At 40.1% G+C, this 22,606-nt stretch overlaps 2 protein-coding genes across 6 annotated transcripts; both read left to right on the top strand.

Annotated features, from left to right (window-relative positions):
• The first annotated feature begins 2,619 nt into the window (after positions 1-2,619).
• Positions 2,620-5,637, top strand: LOC112936102 (KIN17-like protein). Its single transcript, XM_026023970.2, has 2 exons — positions 2,620-4,216; positions 5,400-5,637. The coding sequence occupies exon 1, from the start codon at positions 2,817-2,819 to the stop codon at positions 4,107-4,109; it is 1,293 nt and encodes a 430-aa protein (XP_025879755.1). The 5' UTR covers positions 2,620-2,816; the 3' UTR covers positions 4,110-4,216; positions 5,400-5,637.
• On the top strand, positions 2,620-17,473 carry KIN17 (KIN17-like protein). Of its 5 annotated transcripts, XM_066308158.1 has the most exons (11): positions 2,620-4,216; positions 5,400-5,455; positions 7,484-9,055; positions 9,138-9,253; positions 9,337-9,455; positions 12,660-12,728; positions 13,306-13,408; positions 13,773-13,912; positions 14,126-14,284; positions 14,365-14,468; positions 16,866-17,473. In XM_066308158.1, exons 5-11 carry the CDS (start codon positions 9,426-9,428, stop codon positions 17,077-17,079), a joined length of 819 nt encoding a protein of 272 aa, XP_066164255.1. In that variant the 5' UTR covers positions 2,620-4,216; positions 5,400-5,455; positions 7,484-9,055; positions 9,138-9,253; positions 9,337-9,425; the 3' UTR covers positions 17,080-17,473. The 5 variants fall into 5 exon arrangements, with proteins under 5 accessions (XP_066164255.1, XP_066164257.1, XP_066164254.1 ...); XM_066308160.1 differs by lacking the exons at positions 2,620-4,216; positions 5,400-5,455 and adding an exon at positions 16,034-16,160 and having other exon boundaries at positions 7,073-9,055; positions 9,363-9,455; NM_001418342.1 differs by lacking the exons at positions 2,620-4,216; positions 5,400-5,455 and having other exon boundaries at positions 7,829-7,836; positions 9,010-9,055.
• Positions 17,474-22,606: the final 5,133 nt, after the last annotated feature.

The following is a 22,606-nucleotide window of genomic DNA, read 5'->3' as shown; positions in this document are numbered from 1 at the left end:
AATCTATGTGGATGCTTTGTGGAAGGAGGGTCAGGAATTGGAATCTTCATTCACAACCTAGGGACACATAATGCTATAGTGATAAAAGCCCAACATCTGAGAGCTAGCACTCCTTTGCTAGCTGAAATTGAAGGTCTTTGTTTAGCTGTGCATGCTTCTTGTCAACTTCAACTTCAGCAACCAATCTTTCTTTCAGATAACTCTTTGGTGGTGTAGGTGTTGAACAAGGAGGGCTACATGAAAGATCCAGGACACTGGTCTTTAAGACCTATATTGTCAAAGATAAAGAATATTTTGCAGGGAAGACAATTTCTAATCAAATGGATTCCTAGAGATCTCAATAAGGTGGCGGATGGTCTAGCGAAATCAGCAAGACAAGCTCAAATCACTAGTCAGATGGACTTTGATTGTTCCAACATCTCCCATATGTCAAAGAAATGTTTGTCCTGTTAAAAGAGGCCTTCTAAATACTCCCAAGGGAGTTGTAACCATAACTCATGCCATTTGTTTCTAACTCTTTTTTTATTAATAAATTCCTTACGGAATTGCTAGATTTATGTCGCTATAATTTTTGGCTAATTACAGTCAGATCAGTCAACGCTGAGATTTGGTGCTGTCACACGCCCATGAGAACGTTTCCAGTGTTGCCTGTTCGATTTCTGATCAAATCCTGTGGCTACTCTGTCTTTCTCCGTGTATTTTTTTTCTTTGGTCAATACTAAGAGTACTGACAAATCATAAAGTCATGGCTGTAACGTATTTACATCACGATTTAAACTGGCTGTATTTAGTTTGTGTACCAAATCTTTTTTTAAAGTATACAGAAACATATTCGAAGTATTAAACGTAGATTAATAACAAAACAAATTATAGATTCCGCCTGTAAACTGCGAGACGAAACTATTAAACCTAATTAATCCGTCATTAGCATGTTTACTGTAGCACCACTTGTTAAATCATTGTGTAATTAGACTCAAAAGATTCATCTCGTGATTTACATACAAACTGTGCAATTGGTTTTTTTCGTCCATATTTAATGCTTCATACATGTGTCCAAACATTTGATGTGACGGAAAAGTTAGAAGTTTGAAGAAAATATTTTGAATATAAACACGGCCTAGAGTTCCATGTTAGTTACATGTGACTTGCATAGATACACTGCAATTACATATGCAATTTAGAGACTTACATATATAATTTTATGATTTACATTGTAAATACACTAAAATTACATATGTAATTTTAGAAACTTACAATGTAAATACATATAGACTATTTTTTAAGTAAAAATACATGGTGCCATACATATGTCAGCCGTGGCCCGAAATTGCTAGTTGGCGATCAGTCGTGCACCCTCCTCCCCGCGCGACTGGACACGTGTCGCGCGCGGAGAGGGGGCCGCGGACACGCCGCAAGCCCGCGAGAGTTTTTTGTTTTTTTTTAGTTTTTTCCCTTTTTTTTCGTTTCTATTCAGTTGTTTTTTCTTTCTCCGATTTTTTTTCTCCGGTTTTTTCGTTTCTGTCCGGTTTGTTTTTTTTGGGTTTATCTTCTGTTTGGTTCTTTTTTTTGTTTTCTTAAAGATGTATAAATACAAAGTTTGTATTCATATGTATACATTATTTGTATTCGTACGTATAGAAAGTTTGTATACGCGTATAGAAAGTTTGTATACGCGTATACAAACTTTCTATACGCTTATGCAAACTTTCTATACGCGTATACAAAGTTTCTATACGCGTATACAAAGTTTCTATATGTGTATATATTTTTATGCATTAAAATATATTTATAAAAACATATATATATACATATGTATATATATATATAGTATATACATATGATGTATATATTACTACATATGAGAGAGACTAGGGGGGCAACTGACCGCGCGCGCGTCTCAGCGTGCCCCCCCCCCCCCCCCCGGCGCGGCCAGCTAGGAACAGAACTACGCAACTATTTTTGGAGTTAAAGGCCTGTTTGGCACAGCTCCAGCTCCAGCTCCACCCCTCTTGGAGCTGGAGCTCGGCCAAATAGTTTCAGCTCCACCAAACTAGGAGTGAAATTGGGTGGAGCTCTCTCATAAAATAAATTAGAGTTGGGCAGCTCCACAACTCCACTCTAGACCTAACTCCTGAAGCTAAATATAGGAGTTGGAGCTGTACCAAACAGGCCCTAAGGCTGTACGTTATCATTTGAGCCTTGGGCTAAAATACGTACTCCCTCCGTCCCAAAAAAAAAAACGACAAACCCTGGTTTCCGTGTCCAACGTTTGACCGTCCGTCTTATTTGAAAAAATTATGAAAAAAATTAAAAAGACAAATCACGTATAAAATATTAATCATATTTTATCATCTAACAACAATGAAAATACGAGTTATAAAAAAATTCATATAATACGATAATACGGACAGTTAAAGTTGGACACAGAAATCCAGGGTTTGTCTTTTTTTTTTTTTTTTGACGGAGCGAGTAGACTTTCTGAATGATGGGTTGGGGGCCCAGGTCGGTCGCCCTGACTGACCTGGCTCAGGGCCGGCCCGAGATCTCCCCGTCAGACCCCGGCCAAACCCTAGCCACCGAGCCGAGCAAGAGGAGAGAAGGGCCGCCGCCTCCCCCGCCATCCGCGTGGCCGCCTTCCCCAACCGCAGCGCTCTGAAACACAAACTTCCCCAATCCCCAATCCCCAATCCCCCAATCTACCCCAGCTTTCTCCCGATAATTCTCTCCTCCGATTTCGCCGCCTTCCCTCCCGCTCGGGCCATCGACGCAGCCTCCCCTAAAGAACAACACCTACCCTCTGCCGCGTCGGCGAAGAGATGGGGAAGCACGAGTTCCTGACGCCGAAGGCGATCGCGAACAGGATCAAGGCGAAGGGGCTGCAGAAGCTGCGGTGGTACTGCCAGATGTGCCAGAAGCAGTGCCGCGACGAGAATGGCTTCAAGTGCCACTGCATGTCGGAGTCGCACCAGCGCCAGATGCAGGTGTTCGGCCAGGCCCCCGACCGAGTCGTCGAGGGCTTCTCCGAGGAGTTCCTCGACGCCTTCCTCACCTTGCTCCGCCGCGCCCACCGCCACTCCCGCATCGCCGCCACCGTCGTCTACAACGAGTTCATCGCCGACCGCCACCACGTCCACATGAACTCCACGCGCTGGGCCACGCTCACCGAGTTCGTCAAGTTCCTCGGGCGCGAGGGCCACTGCAAGGTTGAGGACACTCCCAAAGGGTGGTTCATCACCTACATCGACCGCGACTCCGAGCAGGCCGTGAAGGCCAGGCTCAAGCGCAAGAGGATCAAGTCCGACCTTGCGGAGGACGAGCGGCAGGAGCGCATGATTGCACGCCAGATAGAGCGAGCCCAGCAATCCATGGGTAAAACTAATGGTGAACTTGGTGATGATGCTAGTCCGGATGGTAGCGAAGGTGAGTCCGGCAGCGAAGATGAGTATTCGGACTCAGAAAATGACCATGAGGGACAAGAGGAGGATGCAAAAGAAGCCAACAAAGCAGCAGGGAAGATTGCAATTGCACTTCAGCGGGCTGTGCCAGGGCCAAAGGTTAACCCTCTCGATGATAAGCCAAAGGTTAAATTTGGTTTTGAGGAAGAGGATGAGGTGAGCGCGCGGGATAAGGAGAAGGAAGAGTTGGCCAAGAAGAAGGGAAAGGATGCTATAAACGCAGCAGAAGCTAGGAGGTCAGCATTGGATGAGCTGATGAAGGAGGAGGAGAAAGCGAAGGAGCGGAGCAATAGGAAGGATTACTGGCTATGCCCAGGTATTGTGGTCAAGGTGATGAGCAAGTCGCTGGCAGAGAAGGGGTACTGCAAACAGAAGGGTGTGGTGAAGAGGGTGATTGATAAGTATGTTGGGGAGATTGAGATGCTGGAGAGCAAGCATGTTCTTAGGGTCGACCAAGATGAGCTTGAGACAGTTATCCCCCAGATTGGTGGGCTGGTGCGTATTGTTAATGGAGCTTACCGGGGATCTAATGCAAGGTTGCTTTCAGTGGACACAGAGAGATTTTGTGCCAAAGTGCAGGTTGAGAAGGGCCTCTATGATGGGAAGGTTCTTAAGGCCATTGAGTACGAGGACATTTGCAAGATTTTTCACTGAGATATCATGGAATTCCATCTTATTTCTGGAGCATTACTGCTGTCAAATGTCAAACATATGACTATGCAAGCCAATGTGTTGGACCTTTCTGTTAGTTGCCTGACAATGTATGTGCTTGTGCTAGAATTTGTTCTATCGAATATCTTTCACATGTTGATGTTTCTACTTTCTAGTTCTTCCTAGCTGCCGAAAGAACTCTGTGTAAGAAAATGGTCTGATGCTTTCTTGCTTGTTTGGTGATTAGAATGATATGACAATTTTTCAACATGTAATCTCTCCATAATTGTTTCTGATAAAACTTGTTAGTTACCAAATAAAATTTACTCAGCAGTTCTGTTTTTTTTTGCATAGTTTGTCTTGTTTAACACATCCGTCTGATCATGCCCATCTTTTAATCATCAAGAAATCCAAAGTGCAGTTAAATGAAAAGACAACCAAACCAAGTATAAATTGGGAGTCAGGGAAATATAGTCTCTAGACTCTTTATTAGCGGATTTTTTGTGCTCTCTCTATCATTATGCCTCTCCAAAACATATTATGTACTGCTGTGAGTTTGCTTGGGACTGCTTGATAACAATTGAGCGTTCCCTGTCTTGACTTGTAGCTTCAAGAGAGTTCCAAAAACCGTGCGTTAATTTTCAGGTAACCCATAATAATGTAATCTTTTTTTAACCTAGCTGAGTTATGTCTGGTTCAAATCCCTTAACAATGTGATCTTTCTTTAATGACAATTACTCGCTATCGTTCACGTGCTTAACTTCAAAAAATTCATACTAGATAAGTTTGGCAAACACAGAATAGATTTTAACAACAATCGACTCTTTGAAGGTGGGTTTATTTTCTTCTGCTTCATTGTAACTTACAGAACTTATGGAAAATCTTGGAGCAATCTCTGTTTTAATTGTCCATGCAGTTTATTTGGGTCCTGTACCTTTGATAGATCTCTTTATTGTTGGTTGGGAGCTGGTGGACTCGGTGATATCAAGAGGTCACCATCATATTTTTCTTTATAATGCATTTGGAGGAGTTATGTTCAGTTTATAACTGTAATTCACTTTATACTTGCTGTCTTCCTTTCTGCTCTTTCCATTTGGAAGTTGACATGAATACACGATTCTTGACTCCTGTTTATCAGGCCTTAAATATATGTTGTGCAGATTATGTTCTTCTGAATGGATATGTTGTGCAGATTTATGTTTACCTTTCTGTATATTTCCTTATTAACATTGGATTTGTTTGTTGAGAAACCCTGTACTTTTGTGGACAATGACATGTAGTTTTTTTTTTCAGAATAAGACCCTGCAAGCTCGGATTCTTCAATCTAAAAGTGACAAGAGACTATCTTGGTAATTATAGTCTTTCTTATGTATATTATTTTGTTTTTCAATTTCTATTGCAGTGAAGATGAAAATACACATGGAGAGTTCATCCACAGATATTACCGTCTGAAGTTTGTTTATATATTTGTTTTTCTTAAGAATCAAGGGGTGCCCTCCGTAATATTATGAATATTTTGGAAATTTTGACACTGGATAATGTAGGCCCATATTATTAACAGAAGTACAGAACTAATGATGTTAACTTAATTAAGTTGGTTATGGTATTGGTTAAGACATTCCTTTGCAATTTCCCTAGTTTATTGCTTACTTCAGAAAGTTTAAACTCGTTACTACTATATGTCACTATAATGCCCATATAAGAATTTATCTTGGGCCCTGCTTAGTTCCAGGACTTGACCTAAGCTTCCAGAATTGCAATTAGAAGTGAGCAATTCACCTGTTTGGATGTAATACCAGGGACTGCATAATGAAGATAAATTTTCTGTTGAAATAAAATAACTATGTGATACTCCCTCCATCCAAAAAAGTACATATTTCACATTTGAGTTTTTCCAAATAAGTTGTTCCTATTTGTAGTCTTTATGCATTCAAGACTTAAATGAAGAGATAAATTAAATGTTTGATTAGAACCCAAGGAGTCATCTAAATACTCATTGGTTGCATGTTTGCTTTTACTCCTTGATTTTGTAACATCCAAGATGATTTAATTTCTTCTTGGTCTTTGTGACAAAAGTAATAGGTGTAACTTTTGTGGATGGAGGGAGTATAACTATGGTGATATTTACAAGAGGAATTTTTAGATTTACATAGTTTAACATTATGGCAATTGGCCACAATTTCAATAGCAGGGGGGCAGCAGATGATGTCCTTTTGTGGGTGATGCCAGAGCTGCTAAAGCAATTAAATCAACTGAGTAACTGGCATTGGTTATTAGTGATAAACACATGCCTGCCCCCTTTAGTTACTATATGCTTTATGCAAAGGACGTGAGAGCACCCATGGGAGCGGATAGGTTTTGGTGAAACATGGGATCTCTTGAAGCTTTCTAAGTTTCCATTATCAATTCTCAGTGAAGCACACCTGAACAGCCACTGGGATTGGCATAGAGTTGGATACGGGAAGAGGTGTTGTTTGTGATCCAAACATCTGAATTGTGTTAGATGTATATGTTGCCGTATGTGTCCACTTCGAGTAGGGTGTTTTCTGCATATTTTCATGTAGCCCTATTGTGTATATGCTTTCTGTATTGGCCCATTAGGATTCAAGATCTAATTCCTCAACATGTTATCATGAGCACATGGTGGGAGTTAGGGTTTCCACCACTCCAGCCATCAGTGGTCTCTACCATTGGAGACCTCTCCGCCTGGCCAGTCTCTGCACATCAGATTGCAGTGAGGCTCAGAACCGTGGCCTGGATAACAACCGGAGTTGGTGAAGAGGTGGCAGCTGACGAGGGGAAACACTAACCCTTATCCATGGCTCATGATATTGTGTTGATGAATTGAACCTTGTATTCCAATGGGTCATGGGCCAAAGTATAATACAATAGGTTTACAAGCACATGTGCACAAGACACGCTGTACTAGAATATAAGTGCACAGCTATACATAAAGATATAGATATAGCAAAAGGGGAAAAAGATGGCAGCCATCTGTCATTTGGAAAAAGATGGCAGCCATCTGTCATTTGTCCAATCATTTACAGTGCGCATTGGTGCATGCTTAGTGAATATATGTCGTTCTACATCACAAAACATTCTTTGGAAGCCCTAGGATGAACTATTTAGGGGGCTTAATCTGCAGTGTGATTTTTGTGAACTGTGTTTCCAGTTGAGAAACAGTATGCTGTTGTTCAAATGTGTGTCGTGTGAACACAAGGTAGATCCTTTTGTAGTCACAACCTACAAGGACACTGTTTCAATTCAGTTTTTTCTCTCACTGTAGCTGTATGCCCAGTTTTGATATATTTAACTGCAACATGCAGTAGCTCCTTTAGTTATTTTCCTTTTGGTACTTATCTCCATCTATGAATCAGATATTGAAAAGGGAGTCAACAGAAGACCCTTGTATGAGAGTCATCCTTTATCATCATTTTCGTGGACAACAACTGACAATATGGATATGGTATTTTTAATGTTACATTTCTGTATTCTTTACAAAATCATTTTGGCCTGCATCAACGTGTTATTTTTTGGTCATTGTGTTGGCCATTCCAAACATTTCATCTGTGTTCAACCTTGGCCGTAACTAACTTTGTTGATGAAGCTTGAGGTTGCATAACATAGTCAACCACAAAGCTAATCAAATATTGACTTGCTTGCTACTAACTCCCTCCGTCTCAAAATAAATCAACTTCTAGCTACGAACCTGGATATAGGTTATGTCCAGGTTTGTAGCCAGAAGTTGATTTATTGTGAGGCAGAGGGAGTAGCTAATTACTCCCTCCGCTTCATATTATTAGTCGTTTGACTTTTTTCCTAATCAAACTTCTTTAAGTTTGACCAAATTTATGTAAAAATATATTAGTATTTTCAACACAAGACAAACATATTATAAAAATGTATTTAATGTTACATTTAATGAAACTAATTTGATATTTCAATGTTGCTAGATTTTTCTATAAACTTGGTCAAACTTAACAAAGTTTGACTAGAAAAAAAGTCAAATGACTTATAATATAAAACGGAGGGAGTAGTTCATTAGACGGTTACATTGTTTTTCCGTACATGCATGTATTCAGAGTGCTTAGACTTTTCATCTAATGAATTCAAGAAAGTGTTATATACTGCAACTGGTTTATACAACTTGCCATGTATTAGAAGTTGCACTTGAAATTTTAGAGTTCAGTTCTTTGGTTTGAAGGTCTAAAAATGAATATTTTGTTGCTAGTATAGTATGGAATAGCACCAATTTTGATATTCAACTGCTTGGAATTAGGAACTGCAGTACTGCACACATCCTTCTTGACTTCAAGTACTGACTTTTGTTGACACTTGGAATTAATGAATTAAAAAGGATACTGTATGCCCATTGGAATTTGGAATTGATTAGAATGCATGATACAAAGTTATGAAGGCGAACATTCATCAAAAAGTTTTAATGTATAAACCTAGCGGAATGCTTTTATTCAAATTCTTTAACAGGGGGATTGGTCAAAGAAGTGAAAGGAAGCCTTAAGCAATTTTGAGCTGTTGAAGGAAGGAAAGAGCAAAGATGATACTCCCTCTGTTCCCTTTTGATCATCGTATTGCAAAAAAATGAAAATTCCATTTTGATCGTCGCATTACGGTGGGGAGGCGATGAAAATCCCGGGAAGGACGTTAATGACACTTCCTAATGAACACTGCATGCATCTGATTGGTCAGTCTATGCGGCATGCAAAACTGATTAGGAGCTGCTGCATGCATGGATTTAATATGCTCACAACTGATTGGCCAGCCATACGGCATGCAAAATTGATGGCGCTGCATTCACGGATACGAAACGCTAATGCATGTTTTCGATGCTGATTAAGTGCTCCGCAGGATTGTCTTGGTATTGATGCACAAACCATATATGAAGATCAATTAGGAATGGAGGGAGTATTGTTTATGACAAAGCTGTCCAGGTGTCACATTTTTTGTTGGTACACTAAATGAAATATCTCTATAGTTGCGTGTCTAACATCACAGTATCACATGCTCTTGTAGGTATTACATGGCAAAAAGGATGAGTTGCATGATATATTTGAGAGTGCACTCAAGTCCAGTGATTTGAAGGGTCTGCATGCTGAATGCCTTACGGATATGTGGATTGGCAGAGACAGGTCTGCTGTTGTTTCATTTCATGAATAGTTAAAATCTTAGAGTTAGGCTAGTTCCTCTTCTTCTAACCAAACTTTATTTTCAGATTTGCTTTCATTGATCTGAGTGCAGGGCCATTTGCCTGGGGCCCTGCTGTTGGTGGGGACGGTGTTCGTACTGAACTTAGTCTACCCAATGTTGCAAAGACTATTGGGGCTGTTGCAGGTCACTTCATTTTTGTCATCAGGCCTTCTCTACCTATTCAAATTCAGTTACTGCCTAGTGTTATACAATTTGTATAGTGTGCTGTGTCAGTATTTCTTTTGTTTAAAAAGTCTCGTTAGTTTTCCTTTGTATAGTGTGCTGTGTCAGTATTTCTTTTGTTTAAAAAGTCTCATTAGTTTTCCTTAGTGGCCTGAACGGAACTAATTCATCTCTAGAATCATAAGAAGTTTTTTAGTACCCCAGGTCAAAAGTGAAGTTTTTGTAAATCCTTTTTTGACTAAAATGGTTGTTTCTTGTGATGATTTCTGTGTTCTCCCTCATTATTCATGATTGGACGCTATCTTAGACAACTCAGTGTATGCATATTGGTTTTGGCATTAGTTTTTGTAGTAGCACCAGGCACTTGAATCTTTTACCTGTATAATTTTATTTATTGGCCTAATTTGCTTTTTTTTTTTTACTTCTTCAAATTTAATACTCATTCCATATGCACTTGCAATGTCCTAGAACAAAAAAGAGAGAGGACAATTTAGCATTGATACAAAGCTAGCATTTTTAACGGGTCCTGTGTTGTGTCAATAGATTATTCATGGTAACCAAACATGGGTAGTCATGTTATTATATTAACTCGTTATACCCAAGCCCGTTTACATTAATCTAAATTATATACTAATCGCACACAAAAAGAAACTGTACACTCATTATGTTATTCAATTATATTATATTAAGGCATTCTTGCTCTACTTGTTTCAAACGTCATAAATTGTTGATTCAACAAACTTGCAGTTATTTTTCTTAATATGTTAGACTCAGTTGCTTCATATTTCTTAGTTGTTAACGTTGCCATGAATTAATGGGATATGGCAATCACATTAAATGAGCCCATGCCAATTTTCTTGTGTCTATTGTAAACGAAAACCACATAAGTTGTATTCATTTCGTCATGTTTCAAATTTTGATAGTTCTATAGAAGTAATGTCATCCTGATTATTAATATCAGTGAAGGGCAATACCTCAAGAAGACAACCTGTCAACTGTGTGGCAGAATCATAGTTGTTAAACCTGGGCTGGTGATCGAACTGTTGAGTCCATCAGTTCACCTGGTTAGACCACTGGTTCACCGGTTCGGCCACTGGTTCAAAAGGAAATAATAAATATATTTTCCTTAGTCTTGGTTTGCTCAAAAGGGTTAAGTTTAATCTATTTTACCTCTCATACCAACCGACTGCCTTGCTTGGCTGTTTTGGTCCTCGGGTATGCAATGGGAGGTCCCTAGGTTGATTCCCTCCGCGCGCCTGTGGGCAAATTGTTTAGAAAATTTGTTCTACCCGGTTCGAAGTGCAAAACCGCCTGGTTTAACCCCCTGTTTTCCAGGTCGCATTCTAGTCTTTCAATCAGACCAGACTGGACTAGGCTCTGGTTCCGGTTTTTTACTGTCGAACCCTGGTCCGTTCTGGTTTAATAACTAGGGGCATAATAGATATTCAGAATCCGTAATTATTCAGCTACGACCAGCCCATCTGGTCATGTTATTTGCACTGTTGTTGCTCTGATTATAATCACAAGGATTACATTATAAAGCTATTTTATTACAATTTAAAATATTTATACAAAGATGATAGTAAATGATAAAAATCACTATAACTTATCCATCGCAGATCTTGTTTTGTTCATAAAAATATCAGTAACCTACAGATGGAATCCTCGCAAATTGGATTTGTATAAGTCAAAAGTTTCAGCAGCAAAAAGGAAAAGAAATATTGAATACACCCTGTCAGATTCCTCAGCCATGGCTGTAAATACGACTGTTGATTTATGGTTTGAACAATGCACATTTACAGCATGGGATGGTGGGAGGGCAGAGGGTTTCTTGAGCATGGGTAATGAAGCCGAATTGCTGAAGCTAAACAATGCCCTAGAGTTTGGCATTCAGTGAATTACCATATTCTTGTTTGGTGCAACTACTTTAGAAGTTTTGTTATTTGGCAAGCTGCTTTTCTTTTGATTTAAATTGCAAAAGATAATAGTATTACTTTCCGAAAATGTGGAGCAAATAAAGTGAAAATGACTGTTGAATACATTTTTTTCTAGCGTTATTTTGATTGCCAAAACAAACTATAATGATTCTATTTTTTTATTTTCCATTGTATCTGGAAGAATAATCACAACGGAGCACAGCACAACAACCACAAACTGAGCCTTTTGTATTTCTCTGTGTATTAACATATCAATGAATACTTGATTCATGTTTTTACTACAATATTTTGGGACTTGCTATTTTCCTTGCTGATTCCCAGGCATCCAGCAAACCAGTAGGGCTAGAACTAAGTAACCTAATTATCTGGACAATGGGCTGGCAAATCATTGTTTTTTTCCTTTCAATAATTTTCTACATGCATACCTGATAAATATATAACTCTGAAACAGTGCTGGTCAAATTTTAACATGTCAAAGTAAACGGTGGCAAGTATTCATGAATTGATAGAGTAGCATCTGATACTTGCGGGTCCAAACATAACGCTGTGTTGACCCCTTTTGGAGAAGCATGGACAAAAGCTCTGGGGATGCTTTATGTGCATGAGGATTAGACACAAGTGAATTTGGGTGGTATTAGACTGTGTCTGTGTGGGGTGGATGTAGGCCTATGTGGAGCATGTATTGTGGATTTTCACCATCACTTATCTTGGTATGCTTAGCTTTGACTTTTGGGGTGGAACAGGGTGAGTGCGACTCCATAGTCAAATTGCTGGGCGGTTAGTGGTGGCTTATATGACAGCAGGTTAGTTCCATAATCCATTTATAGTCTGGAATATGGAACAGTTCATAATGCTTGACAATCCAAATATTGCAACTGCATATTAGCCCTTTTGATGGAAGTGGCTGTCCAAGCGTGTTGCTAGCTTTTTATGGGCTATGGGTGTAGGCTCATTTCTTGAATATGGAACAGTTCATAATGGTTGTCAGTCCAAATATTGCAACTGCACGTTAGCCCTTTTGGCTAAAGTGGTTGTCCAAGCATGTTGATAGTAGCTTTTTATGGGATATGTGTGTAGGCTCATTTCTGGTGGGGCTAGGCATAGCAGGGCTAGCAAGTTTTGCAATTTGACAATTTATTTCTGTAACACTTAAACATGTATACAATGTGTTTGCTCTGTACTGAGATTCCCTTTGTGGCACTAATTTATGATTGTTATTCTTATGCAGAAGTTACAGAAGAAGAGGCTGAAGCTAAATTACAAGATACAATCAGAGAGATTCTCATCTTTTGGCGAGGTATGCTGGATTTCTCTTAGAATGCACTGGATATTAACAATCTATTCGTTTATAAATTATTTTTTACTACTCAATCTCATAGGCTAAATGATGGTACTTATTCTTGTAATCTCCATGTTAGGTACCGTAGATTTTCAAGGTGCACATGTTGCTTATACCAATTCCTTTTCTTTCTCTTGCCCCTAGCTCTTATTTTGGAGGGTGGTTGTAAAGTTCAATTGAGATCAGTAGAGTGAGAGCTTTGAGATCAGAACTGTAGAGAAGAGAGGATGCAGAAATATTTTGGCAGCTTGGAAATATTTTGCTCTGTATTCTACTAAATACCTTTTTTTGCTAGACCTATTGACGATTCAAAATACAAGTGGTCCCATTAATCATTACAACTAGCACATCACTGGCAACGATATTCCACAAAATAGTGGCATCCCAAGTCCCAACTGATGTTAACACTATAGACAACAAGTTTCTTCTTGCAATCTTGTTTGTTGTGTAACTTTCCCTTTTGGTTCTGTATATTGTTATGACATCTTGAACTAGCTCTTGACTTAGTTTATCTGATGCCATTTTGGGGGTTCAGAATTACCATGCAGTAGATATCCTATTGGCAGAGATTGATGTATACGAACTTTTTGCCTTCAAGCATTGTGTTGGAAGAAGGGTACAGCTTGCCCTTTGCAAAGGTACTTTTCATGGCCATAAATTTGGGTGTTCCTTTTAATTATTCACATTACTACATAGTGGTAGACTTTACTTGTAGTTGATATTTTTGAGTTATATGCACTTGAGCTACTGTTTGTACCATACATGAAAGACATTCCTTATGTTTCTCTCCAATCATTACAACATTGTTTTTATTGTTTTGTCCTTTGGCCATGTTTTCTCACAAGTTGTTGATGCCAATAAGCTATTCAGTGTTCTTTTCTTTGCTGAGATCTTCAGTTTATGGTAGTTGCTGGGCAGCCTTGTACTGTTCATAAAATTTAATTGGGTTTATCAGAAAGACCTTCCCTTTTAACTAGAACCTTTATTTTTCTTCAAATGTAGAACTTGATGAGAGAAGGCATGATCTGAAAAGTGAACTGGAGGGTTACAATACTGGAGATTCGGATGATATTAATAAGAAGAAAGCTCTTGATGCATTGAATAGGATGGAAAAGTGGAACTTATTTAAAGATGTTCCAGAGGTTAGCTTTGTCCAACAGCTTCTACGACACAACATAAAAAGAACATTGTAAAATCAGTTTCTATAGCAAAACATTTCCCTAATAAGCAGGACAACTAAAAACACATATTCACTGTGCAATTGTGCATGCAATTACTGAAGTCTAATATTTAATTGTTAAGATAACAGAATTTTAATCGTACTTCTAATGACGAAGTTCAATCACATGTGCCAGGAACATCATAGTTACACTGTGGCTCGTGATTCATTCCTCGCACACCTTGGTTCCGTGTTATGGGGCTCTATGAGGCATGTAATTGCTCCTTCTGTTTCTCATAGGGCTCACCATTACTATGATAAGTTGTTGTTTCAGTTGTACTTTGTGACACAAGAGGTAAGTTCAAGGGGCAACTTTTATGTTGCTTATATTCTAATTCAATACAGTTATCTCTCACATTTTTTAACGTTATGCAGAAAGTCAGGAACATAAAGCAGTTGCCTGTTAATGTAAAATCAGTCACAGAGGGCCTTAGTTCTGTGCTACTACAATTCCAGAAGCCAATGTTCAGTCAACACATGTATGTAACCTTCATCTTGTAAATTTTTGGTTTGTAGTCCTGCAAAGCAATTAACTTACCAGGGGTTTAATAATATTCATAATGGAAGTTATATGTGAATGTCATCTGCACCTGGCTAGTTTTTTATTGTGGCAGTCTGACTTCCTAATTCCTATTGTATGTCTGCAAGTCCAATATAATGCTAGATCAAACTCATTTAGAGCACAATACTGATCATAAAAGTATTAGAAAGATTAGACCACGCCAATGATTTGTATCCATTTAGTGTTTGATTTGTTGATACTTGTGCTGTGCCCTGACCCTGTGGGTAAATGATCTCAAGTCTGTATGGTGGGTGGTCAATTTGATAAAAACTAAGGCTTGGGGCTATGGCTATGGTTCACGAAGGCAGAAGGAACAGATAATCACTGTGCAGGGGATGGGTGCATCTGAAATCAGGAGATATTAGAACTGAGGGAGTTCAGAGATCACTGAAAGCTGTACCCTTTATGAGGCCCTAATAAACAATATCTAATACTCCCTCCGTTTTTTAATAGATGACGCCGTTGACTTTTTCTCAAATGTTTGACCATTCGTCTTATTCAAATTTTTTTTGCAAATATATAAGATATAAATCACACTTAAAGTACTATGAGTAATAAAACAACTCATAACAAAATAAATTATAATTACGTAAATTTTTTGAATAAGACGAATGGTCAAACATGTGAGAAAAAGTTAACGGCGTCATCTATTTAAAAAACGGAGGTAGTACATGGAAATCAACTGGCAAGTCTTATGTCTAAGTGGCTTAAGGCCAAAGCAAGGAGCTAACACGAAAGTCGAAACTCACTGTTGCTGAGCTGTTGCCTTTGATACCTTGGCCACATGAGCGACCGCGGACAACTCAGTTCTCTACCCAAACAAGCCAATGGGCGGTGGATTGGAATTGTAATTCTTTGGTTTCGTTTGGAAGATGAAAACAGTTACTTAGTATACTCTCTATTAGTGACTGGTCTAATCATGTAAAGTGCTCTCTTTTTCCATCATTATAATTCTTGTAGAATTTTAGGAGTGACCTAAGCAAAATTACTTGCATATTTGAATATGGAATGTACGTTCTGTTGGTACCAAACCATTTTGTCTCATTACACTTGTTGAACTTGGGTAGGTATAAGTGATCATAGAAGACCAATAAGCATGTGTACGTGAGAAGTTTGTATTCAATAAGCCCTATTCTATCTTGAATAATTTCATAAAGGCTTATAGATGTAAGCTAAGGACAATTCTATCTATTGGATGAATGATATTTTATTTCTGTTTGACATATACAAGTTACTCATGTATAAAAAATACAAGTTATTTTGTATAACCATGTAAAGAACATATACATACATTCTCACTAGTGGTACAGCACCTATATAAGTTGTCTGATGGATTTGTTCTTCTGTGTCTTTTACCAACATTACTAGTAATTCTTATGTACTTGCAAAGTTGCAAGTTGTTATGCATACCCTTACAGGTTGCAAACTAATTTATTAGTCATATGTACTTAGTTTAGTTAGTTACAAATCAATCATTTGCAGTGGCGGAGCCAGGATTTTGACTTGGGAGGAGCCTACGAGTCTTGGAGGGGGCCTAATACACTACTACCTCCATCCCATAATATAAGAGGGATTTTGGGACGGATGGAGTATTACTTAAGTTAACTAGGTGATTCCCTGCGTTTTGCTGTGGAAATTTCTAAGTAACTTTTAATATTTTTTTAATAATTGAGGTAAAAGTAAAAATTATATTAGATATTAACAACAAATAAAACCGGTTTGTTAAACTATGTTTAGAGAGATACATTTAGATTATATGAGATTGTAAATGAAATATGATATCCCGCACTTTGATTATATGGATGAATGTATGCTAAGTACTATAAAAATGATGAATATATATATATATATATATATGTTAATAATATTGTGAAAAATAATGTGAAGGAAGATGATTGGATGTTGATTTGTAGAATTCAATGAATTATAGATGACGTTGCATGCATGCTTAAGTTTTGTATGTAATTACTGGTAGTGGATGATGAGGTGGCATGTGTGCATGTTGAGCTTTAGAATTAGTGGGTTATAACTTTATAGTAAGATAGTATTGCCTACTTAGTTAGGTGATTTTGTGTGAAAAGAAAATCGTTGTAGGGGGCCAGGCCGCTGCCCCCCCCCCCCCCCCCCCCCCCCGGATAGTCTGTGCTTAGAATTTAGCTGCATCATTTACAATTTAGTAGTACCTTGTAAGCTTATTATGGAGTGCTATACCTACAAGGGAGTTAAATGTACTGACAAGATATATTATATCCTCTATAAACTAAATATGTAATTATTTTTTCCAGTCTAATTTGTTATGGTTGTTGATATATAGGTTGTCGTTATCAGAGGATCCAGCCTTGATTATGGCATTTGCAATGGCGCGTCGTGCAGCTGCAGTCCCACTTCTGTTGGTTAATGGTTTCTCTAAGTCAACAGTCCATACATATCTTGATTCTGCCATTCTCCAACATCAGCTACAGAGGTTAAGCGAGCACAACTTGCTCAAAGGTATGCACATTTTAGTTGCCTGGGAGAGGCTCAATTAGCCAGTCATCTTAGTTGCCTGGGAGATTTGGAAACATAGAAATGATTGTGTTTTCCATGGAGCTACCCCTAGCGTGTTTGTGGTAATCCAAGCTATAGTTAACGAGGGTGCAGTTTGGTGCTGGGCAGGAGATTCAAAGCTCCCAGAGCTGTTTGCTAGCCTGTACCTTTAGAGGTCGAAGTTCGTGTTTAGTGTTGTGTGTGCGTGTGGTTTTTTTTTTCTTTCGTTTTGTAAGACCTTGGTGGGTGGGTGCTGGGGTTGGCTAATTCCTGCACCTCTCGCCTCTTTCTTTTTTTTTCCTGCTTGATGAAACGATGCGCAGATATCATGCGTATTCGTAAAAAATGGTATGCACATTTTCTTTGCTTTTCATGATATAGGACAAGTTCTGCATAGCATAAGATGCTAAACCATACGATATTACAATTTACGGACCAATGAACATAAGATACTAAATACTTTGTATCGAACATAATTTTAATGTTAAAAATTCCAATAAAAATCATGATTTCACTCAACATTATACAGACTGGCAAAAATCTGATGTCAGATTTATCCTATTTGTCAAGATCTATACAACACAAGTTGTGCATCTATCCCATGATGAATAGTTTTGATTGATTTCTTTTTTTTTAATTGAGAATGAAAATTTGATGGTTTGTAACTTTATATGTACTATGATCATGATTTGTTTTTGAATGTTCGAATCACTTAAACATGGTGAATTTGACTGAAGACACAGGTACCCTAGGACAGAAAAACTGCATTCTTTATGAGCAACTAGTGGCATGCCCGTGCCTTGCAACGGGATGTTAAGGAACAAGGACGAATGCCCATGCTTAGCAATGGGATGATGGTATTACGGGGTTCAGTTTTTCCTATCCAGTTCTTTTAGTTGGTCGTAAAAACACTGGATTTTGGTGGGGTGTTTTTTTTTTTATGTGGAGGAAGATGTGTTTTTTGGGGTGTTTTCCTATCCAGTTCTTTCTGTTGCTTTCTCTTTTCAGATTTGCTAATGCTGTTAACTCAACCATTTCAAGTCTACACCCCGTGCAATGTACTCGTGAAAGAGAAGTCGACGTGCAGCTAGACTTGACATCGGCTCTTGTTTCATTCATTACTACCGATCGATTCTAACATGACATCGGCTCGAAGATAAATGATATGTCATCGGCAACTAGCCAATCGGCTATCGTTTATGGATTTAACCGCGGTTTTTCTTGTTTTTTTTTGTTGATTGCAAGATCAAATCAACTGTCACACTCACGAACCTAAAAGCAAGATTTTGGACTTGTAGAGGAGTTAAGCAGATCTTCTAGGCCAGTGTGTGTTTTTCACATCAACAGGCGGCCATGGCGACGTGGTGGCACGGCGCGGGGCGGTGGCGACACGGCAGCGCGGAGTGGCACTAGCAGCAGCACTAGGCGGCGAGCTAGGCAGCGGCTAAGGGGCACCGAGAGAGAGAGAGAGGAAGGGGGAGGAGAGCCTCACCGACGACGATCGACGACGGCGGCGGCAGGATGGTGACGGCGATAGGCGGACGAGCTCCAGGACGACCTAGGGATCAACAATGGGGGAAGTTAGAGAGTGAGAGAGAGATCACCGAGGGCGGGGACGCCGGCCGAAGGCAGCGGCCATGGAGGTGCTCACCGGCGCGAGGTGGACGGTGGGCTCCGGCAGCGGAATTGGCTGAGCGAACGGCGGACGGGGTGGCTCACGGGACGGCGAGCGCGACGGCGTCGACGGCATTGCTCAGCACGGCAGCTAGCGGTGGCGGCAACGGCAGAGAGGAGGGTGACGGCACTAGAGCGAAGGAGGGCACGAGAGCGGACGGCGAGGAAGCGAAAAAGAGAGAGGAGAGGCCGGGGGTGGTTTATATGGGCGAGGGGCAGCCGGATGTGACCGGGAGAGGCAGGAAATGGCCGGCGAAGTGGGGGAGGTGGGGGAGGAGAGAGAGGCGCGAGCGCGAGCGGGGGAGTGGGGCGGCGATTGCGGGGCGTGCGGGAGTGCGCGCGGGAGGCGGCGGTTGTAGCGCGGTGGCGCCGGCCGGAGGTACGGGGCAGGCCCGACAGGTGGGGCCCACCTGTCGGTGACCCGGAAAGAGAGGGCGCGGGCGGTCGGCTTGCTGGGCCTCGGCCTCGGGCCGGCCCAGCTAAGGCGCACGGGGGAAAGGGGGAGGGAGTGGGCCGGCGGCCCAAAAGGAAGGAAAAAGAGAGAAAAAGAAAAAGGATTTCCAGGGCTTTTTAATTGCTTGTGCTCAATTTTATTTAGTTAAAATTATTTCTGGGGCTCTGAAAATTCCACTAAAAATCCTGTTAGCATATTTTGATACGTAGGACCCAAGAAAAATTCCACATGCCAATTCCGATTATTATTTGCATTTATTACATTAGGGTTTCTCTCTTGCCATTAGACAATTAATTTTCTTGCAGCAATTTATTAAATGAATTAGGCTTGGGAGATGAACTTCGGGGTGTGACACTGGCCCACCATAAAAAAAAATTTTGTTTCTCACGGCGTAAACCAGAGGAGTGCTATCGATTTTATGTGGCTATGTACTCTGTGTTTGTAGACCAACGTAAATATGATGTAACCAATAATTAGCGATCGCTTGATTTTAGCTACTATCTTCTATATCTGATCATTTATACCACTATTTACGTGTGTTGATGTAATGGCTTTCTTTAAACGCGATCTAAAGTGGCGGCGATATGTAGAGAGTAAACCATATAACTAGCACGTAATTTTACTTTTTCACTCGCCTCTTAGCTTTCCGGTGACCGGAATGCCATTCCATGACATTCATGTCACCTCATGGAGTCTACACGTAATTTATCGATATTTTAATTGTGATGTAAACAATGTGGAATCTTGTGTAAACCTAGCTAATGCACCGACGAGGATTTCTTTGTCTTCTGTGGCGAACACTAACACTGCGTACGTTCCTCCGGTGTGGATCATGATTAGAGTAAACCAAGTATAGGCTGGTGTCCTAATGATCTTAATACCCCTCGCGTGATTTAAGCGCATTGTTTACTCGGCTGCCAAATGGCGCTCCCTGATTGGTCGTGCGTACTCTTATGCTAGTTTATGTTTTCCGCACTTAAGAAAGACTCATAATTTATTATAGGTTTCGATCTATTAAAAACCGGCGCCTATAATATATTATTGGTGCCAGTTTTTAAAAAAACGGTCTAGAAAAATCGAGGCGAGCTGGTGATGTGAGGGGACGATATTTCCCGACAGGGCCCACACGAGAGCTCTCTCTCGTCCTTGGCCGGGCACATTGTCCTCGTTGCAGGCAGGACGTCACCGTCCACACACTAGAAGGGGAAGGGAGGGGAGCCCTCGCCCCTAGATCCGCCATCTGGTCCAAGGTCGCGCCACCACCGTCTGGTGGTCAAGCAACGGTGAGGAGGGAAGGAGGGGCGCTGCCTTCTACAGCCGTTGTTGCCGGCCGCGCCGAATCCATTCACGGATACGCCAGATCCAGTCGTGGTGGCACCTAATCCGGAGGCCCACACTGGGGGCTCGCCGTCGCAGCCTTTGCCTTGCAAGCTCAGTGTTGTTTTCCTCGCGCAAAGGTCAGTATCCCCCTCGTCCTCTCCCTACTCTCCCTTTTCCCTCGCCATCCTCTCTCTTGCTGATCTTGCCGCCAGCGATTGTCTACCCTCAACAGGGCCTCCCCGGTGGCTCAACGGGATGGCAGTGGCGACCTCTCCTTCCTCTCCTTTGATTGGTTTTTGACTAAACTTATTGATGAATGTTCGATGTGAATGATGTATCGATGAATGCTTGATGTGAATGTACAAATTAATATTTGATTTTTTGATCTATGAACTTGTTGATTATCTAATATGAGCAAGAACCTGTCTCATTTTCTTTTAGATTTTTCGATTTTGTTTTTTTTTTGGCTTTGAGCCATCAGCTCGAATTGATGTGATGGGATTTTGTGATGGTGATTGATGTGTATTTTATGATTGTGAATTTGTGATTGTGTTCTTGATTGGGATGATTCGGATGTTCTTGATGTTCTTCAATGTGTTCTTGCTCTATGCAGGGTGAAGGGGAGCTCGATGCATTGGCTCGAAATCGATTTTAATTTCGAGCCGATGCATCGAGCCGATTTTTTTTGTCGTGTGCACCTTAAAGGCACCGGTTCCAAAACCATATAGATACCGGTTCTAAGTGAAAAACCAGCATCTATTACAAAAATAGATGTCGGTTGTAAAATTGGCATCGATGATCGGAGTCATCAGTGTTGTCTCTATGGTGCCAGTTGGAAAAACTGGCATCTGTGGTAGTGCCTAGAAATGAACTTGCTGATGGCAAATTGTCACATTAACTAACATATATATAGTTCTAAACCAAAATTAATGCCAGCTTGCTCGTATATAAATCTAGCGTTAGTTGTTTGTGGCACGTTCCCTGAAGTTTCCAACTAAGGTCTTCCTTTGCAACGTCTCCACTTGGATCCCAATATTCAACCGAGACGCGGCCCAAGATCGAGCCGAATCTGTGCATGTTCAGATGTTCTCGTCATTCCAAATTTCCCGCCTTGTTGACAAAATCTAGCGGCACAGCAGGGATTTTCCTCCCGATCGAGCATTCTCCAACTTCCGCGTCACACTGTCGAATTTTCGTCGCCCTGCGATTTGCGACGCCGCAGCCACTAACGCATGCAACTTTTAATAATTCCATTTCGTCCCAACTCCCAAAAATAATGCCTATGTAGTATCACGTGTATAATGCTTATTAATCTTATTGACGGGTGAGCTGCACAGAAGAATAGAACATTCCCATCAACATTTTCTAAGATGATCAAATGCTCATTTTTCATTATCAAGTCGTAGTATAATTGTCAAGTCTTCCCTTGACGAGAAAAAAAAGCTATTACTGATGTCGCCGTAATTACTCTGCTGGCTGCTGCTACATATTTCCATGCAGACTACTGCTACGTACTAGTACTCCGTACTCGATCTCTCTGGTAGAAGAGGATGATGGATTCTAATCTCTCGGGTGAACGTCCACCCATTTATTACATGTCATCTAAATGATTATGAAAAAATTTCAAAAAAAATTCACAAGATAGGTTAATATGTAATATATCACTTCACAAACATGCAAATTCAAATTCGACTTCTACAAGTTGTAACAAAAATAATAAATCAAACTCTAACTAGTATGCGTATATTCACAGTTAAATTTATTATTTTTGTTACAACTTGTAGAAATCGAATTTGAACTTGAATGTTTGTGAAGTGATATATCACGTATTAACCTATCATGTCAATTTTTTTGAAAATTTTTTATAACTATTTAGATGACATGCAAGAAACGGGTGGACATCCACCCGAGTGTTTAAAACAGTTTCCCAGTAAAAGAGTACTCCCTCCGTCCCAAAATAAATTAACTTCTACAATTTAAACTTTGTCCCAAAATAAATCAACTTCTACCTTCTTATCTACTCTCGGTTCGCAAATCAAAAAAATTATTCCTTCAATACCCATTATACCTACCTACCCACA

Source organism: Oryza sativa, chromosome 3 (assembly GCF_034140825.1).
Source record: "Oryza sativa Japonica Group chromosome 3, ASM3414082v1".
Classification (NCBI taxonomy): Eukaryota; Viridiplantae; Streptophyta; class Magnoliopsida; order Poales; family Poaceae; genus Oryza; species Oryza sativa.
Note: the sequence above shows the minus strand (reverse complement) of the source record. Positions and strands in the feature narration are given on the sequence as shown.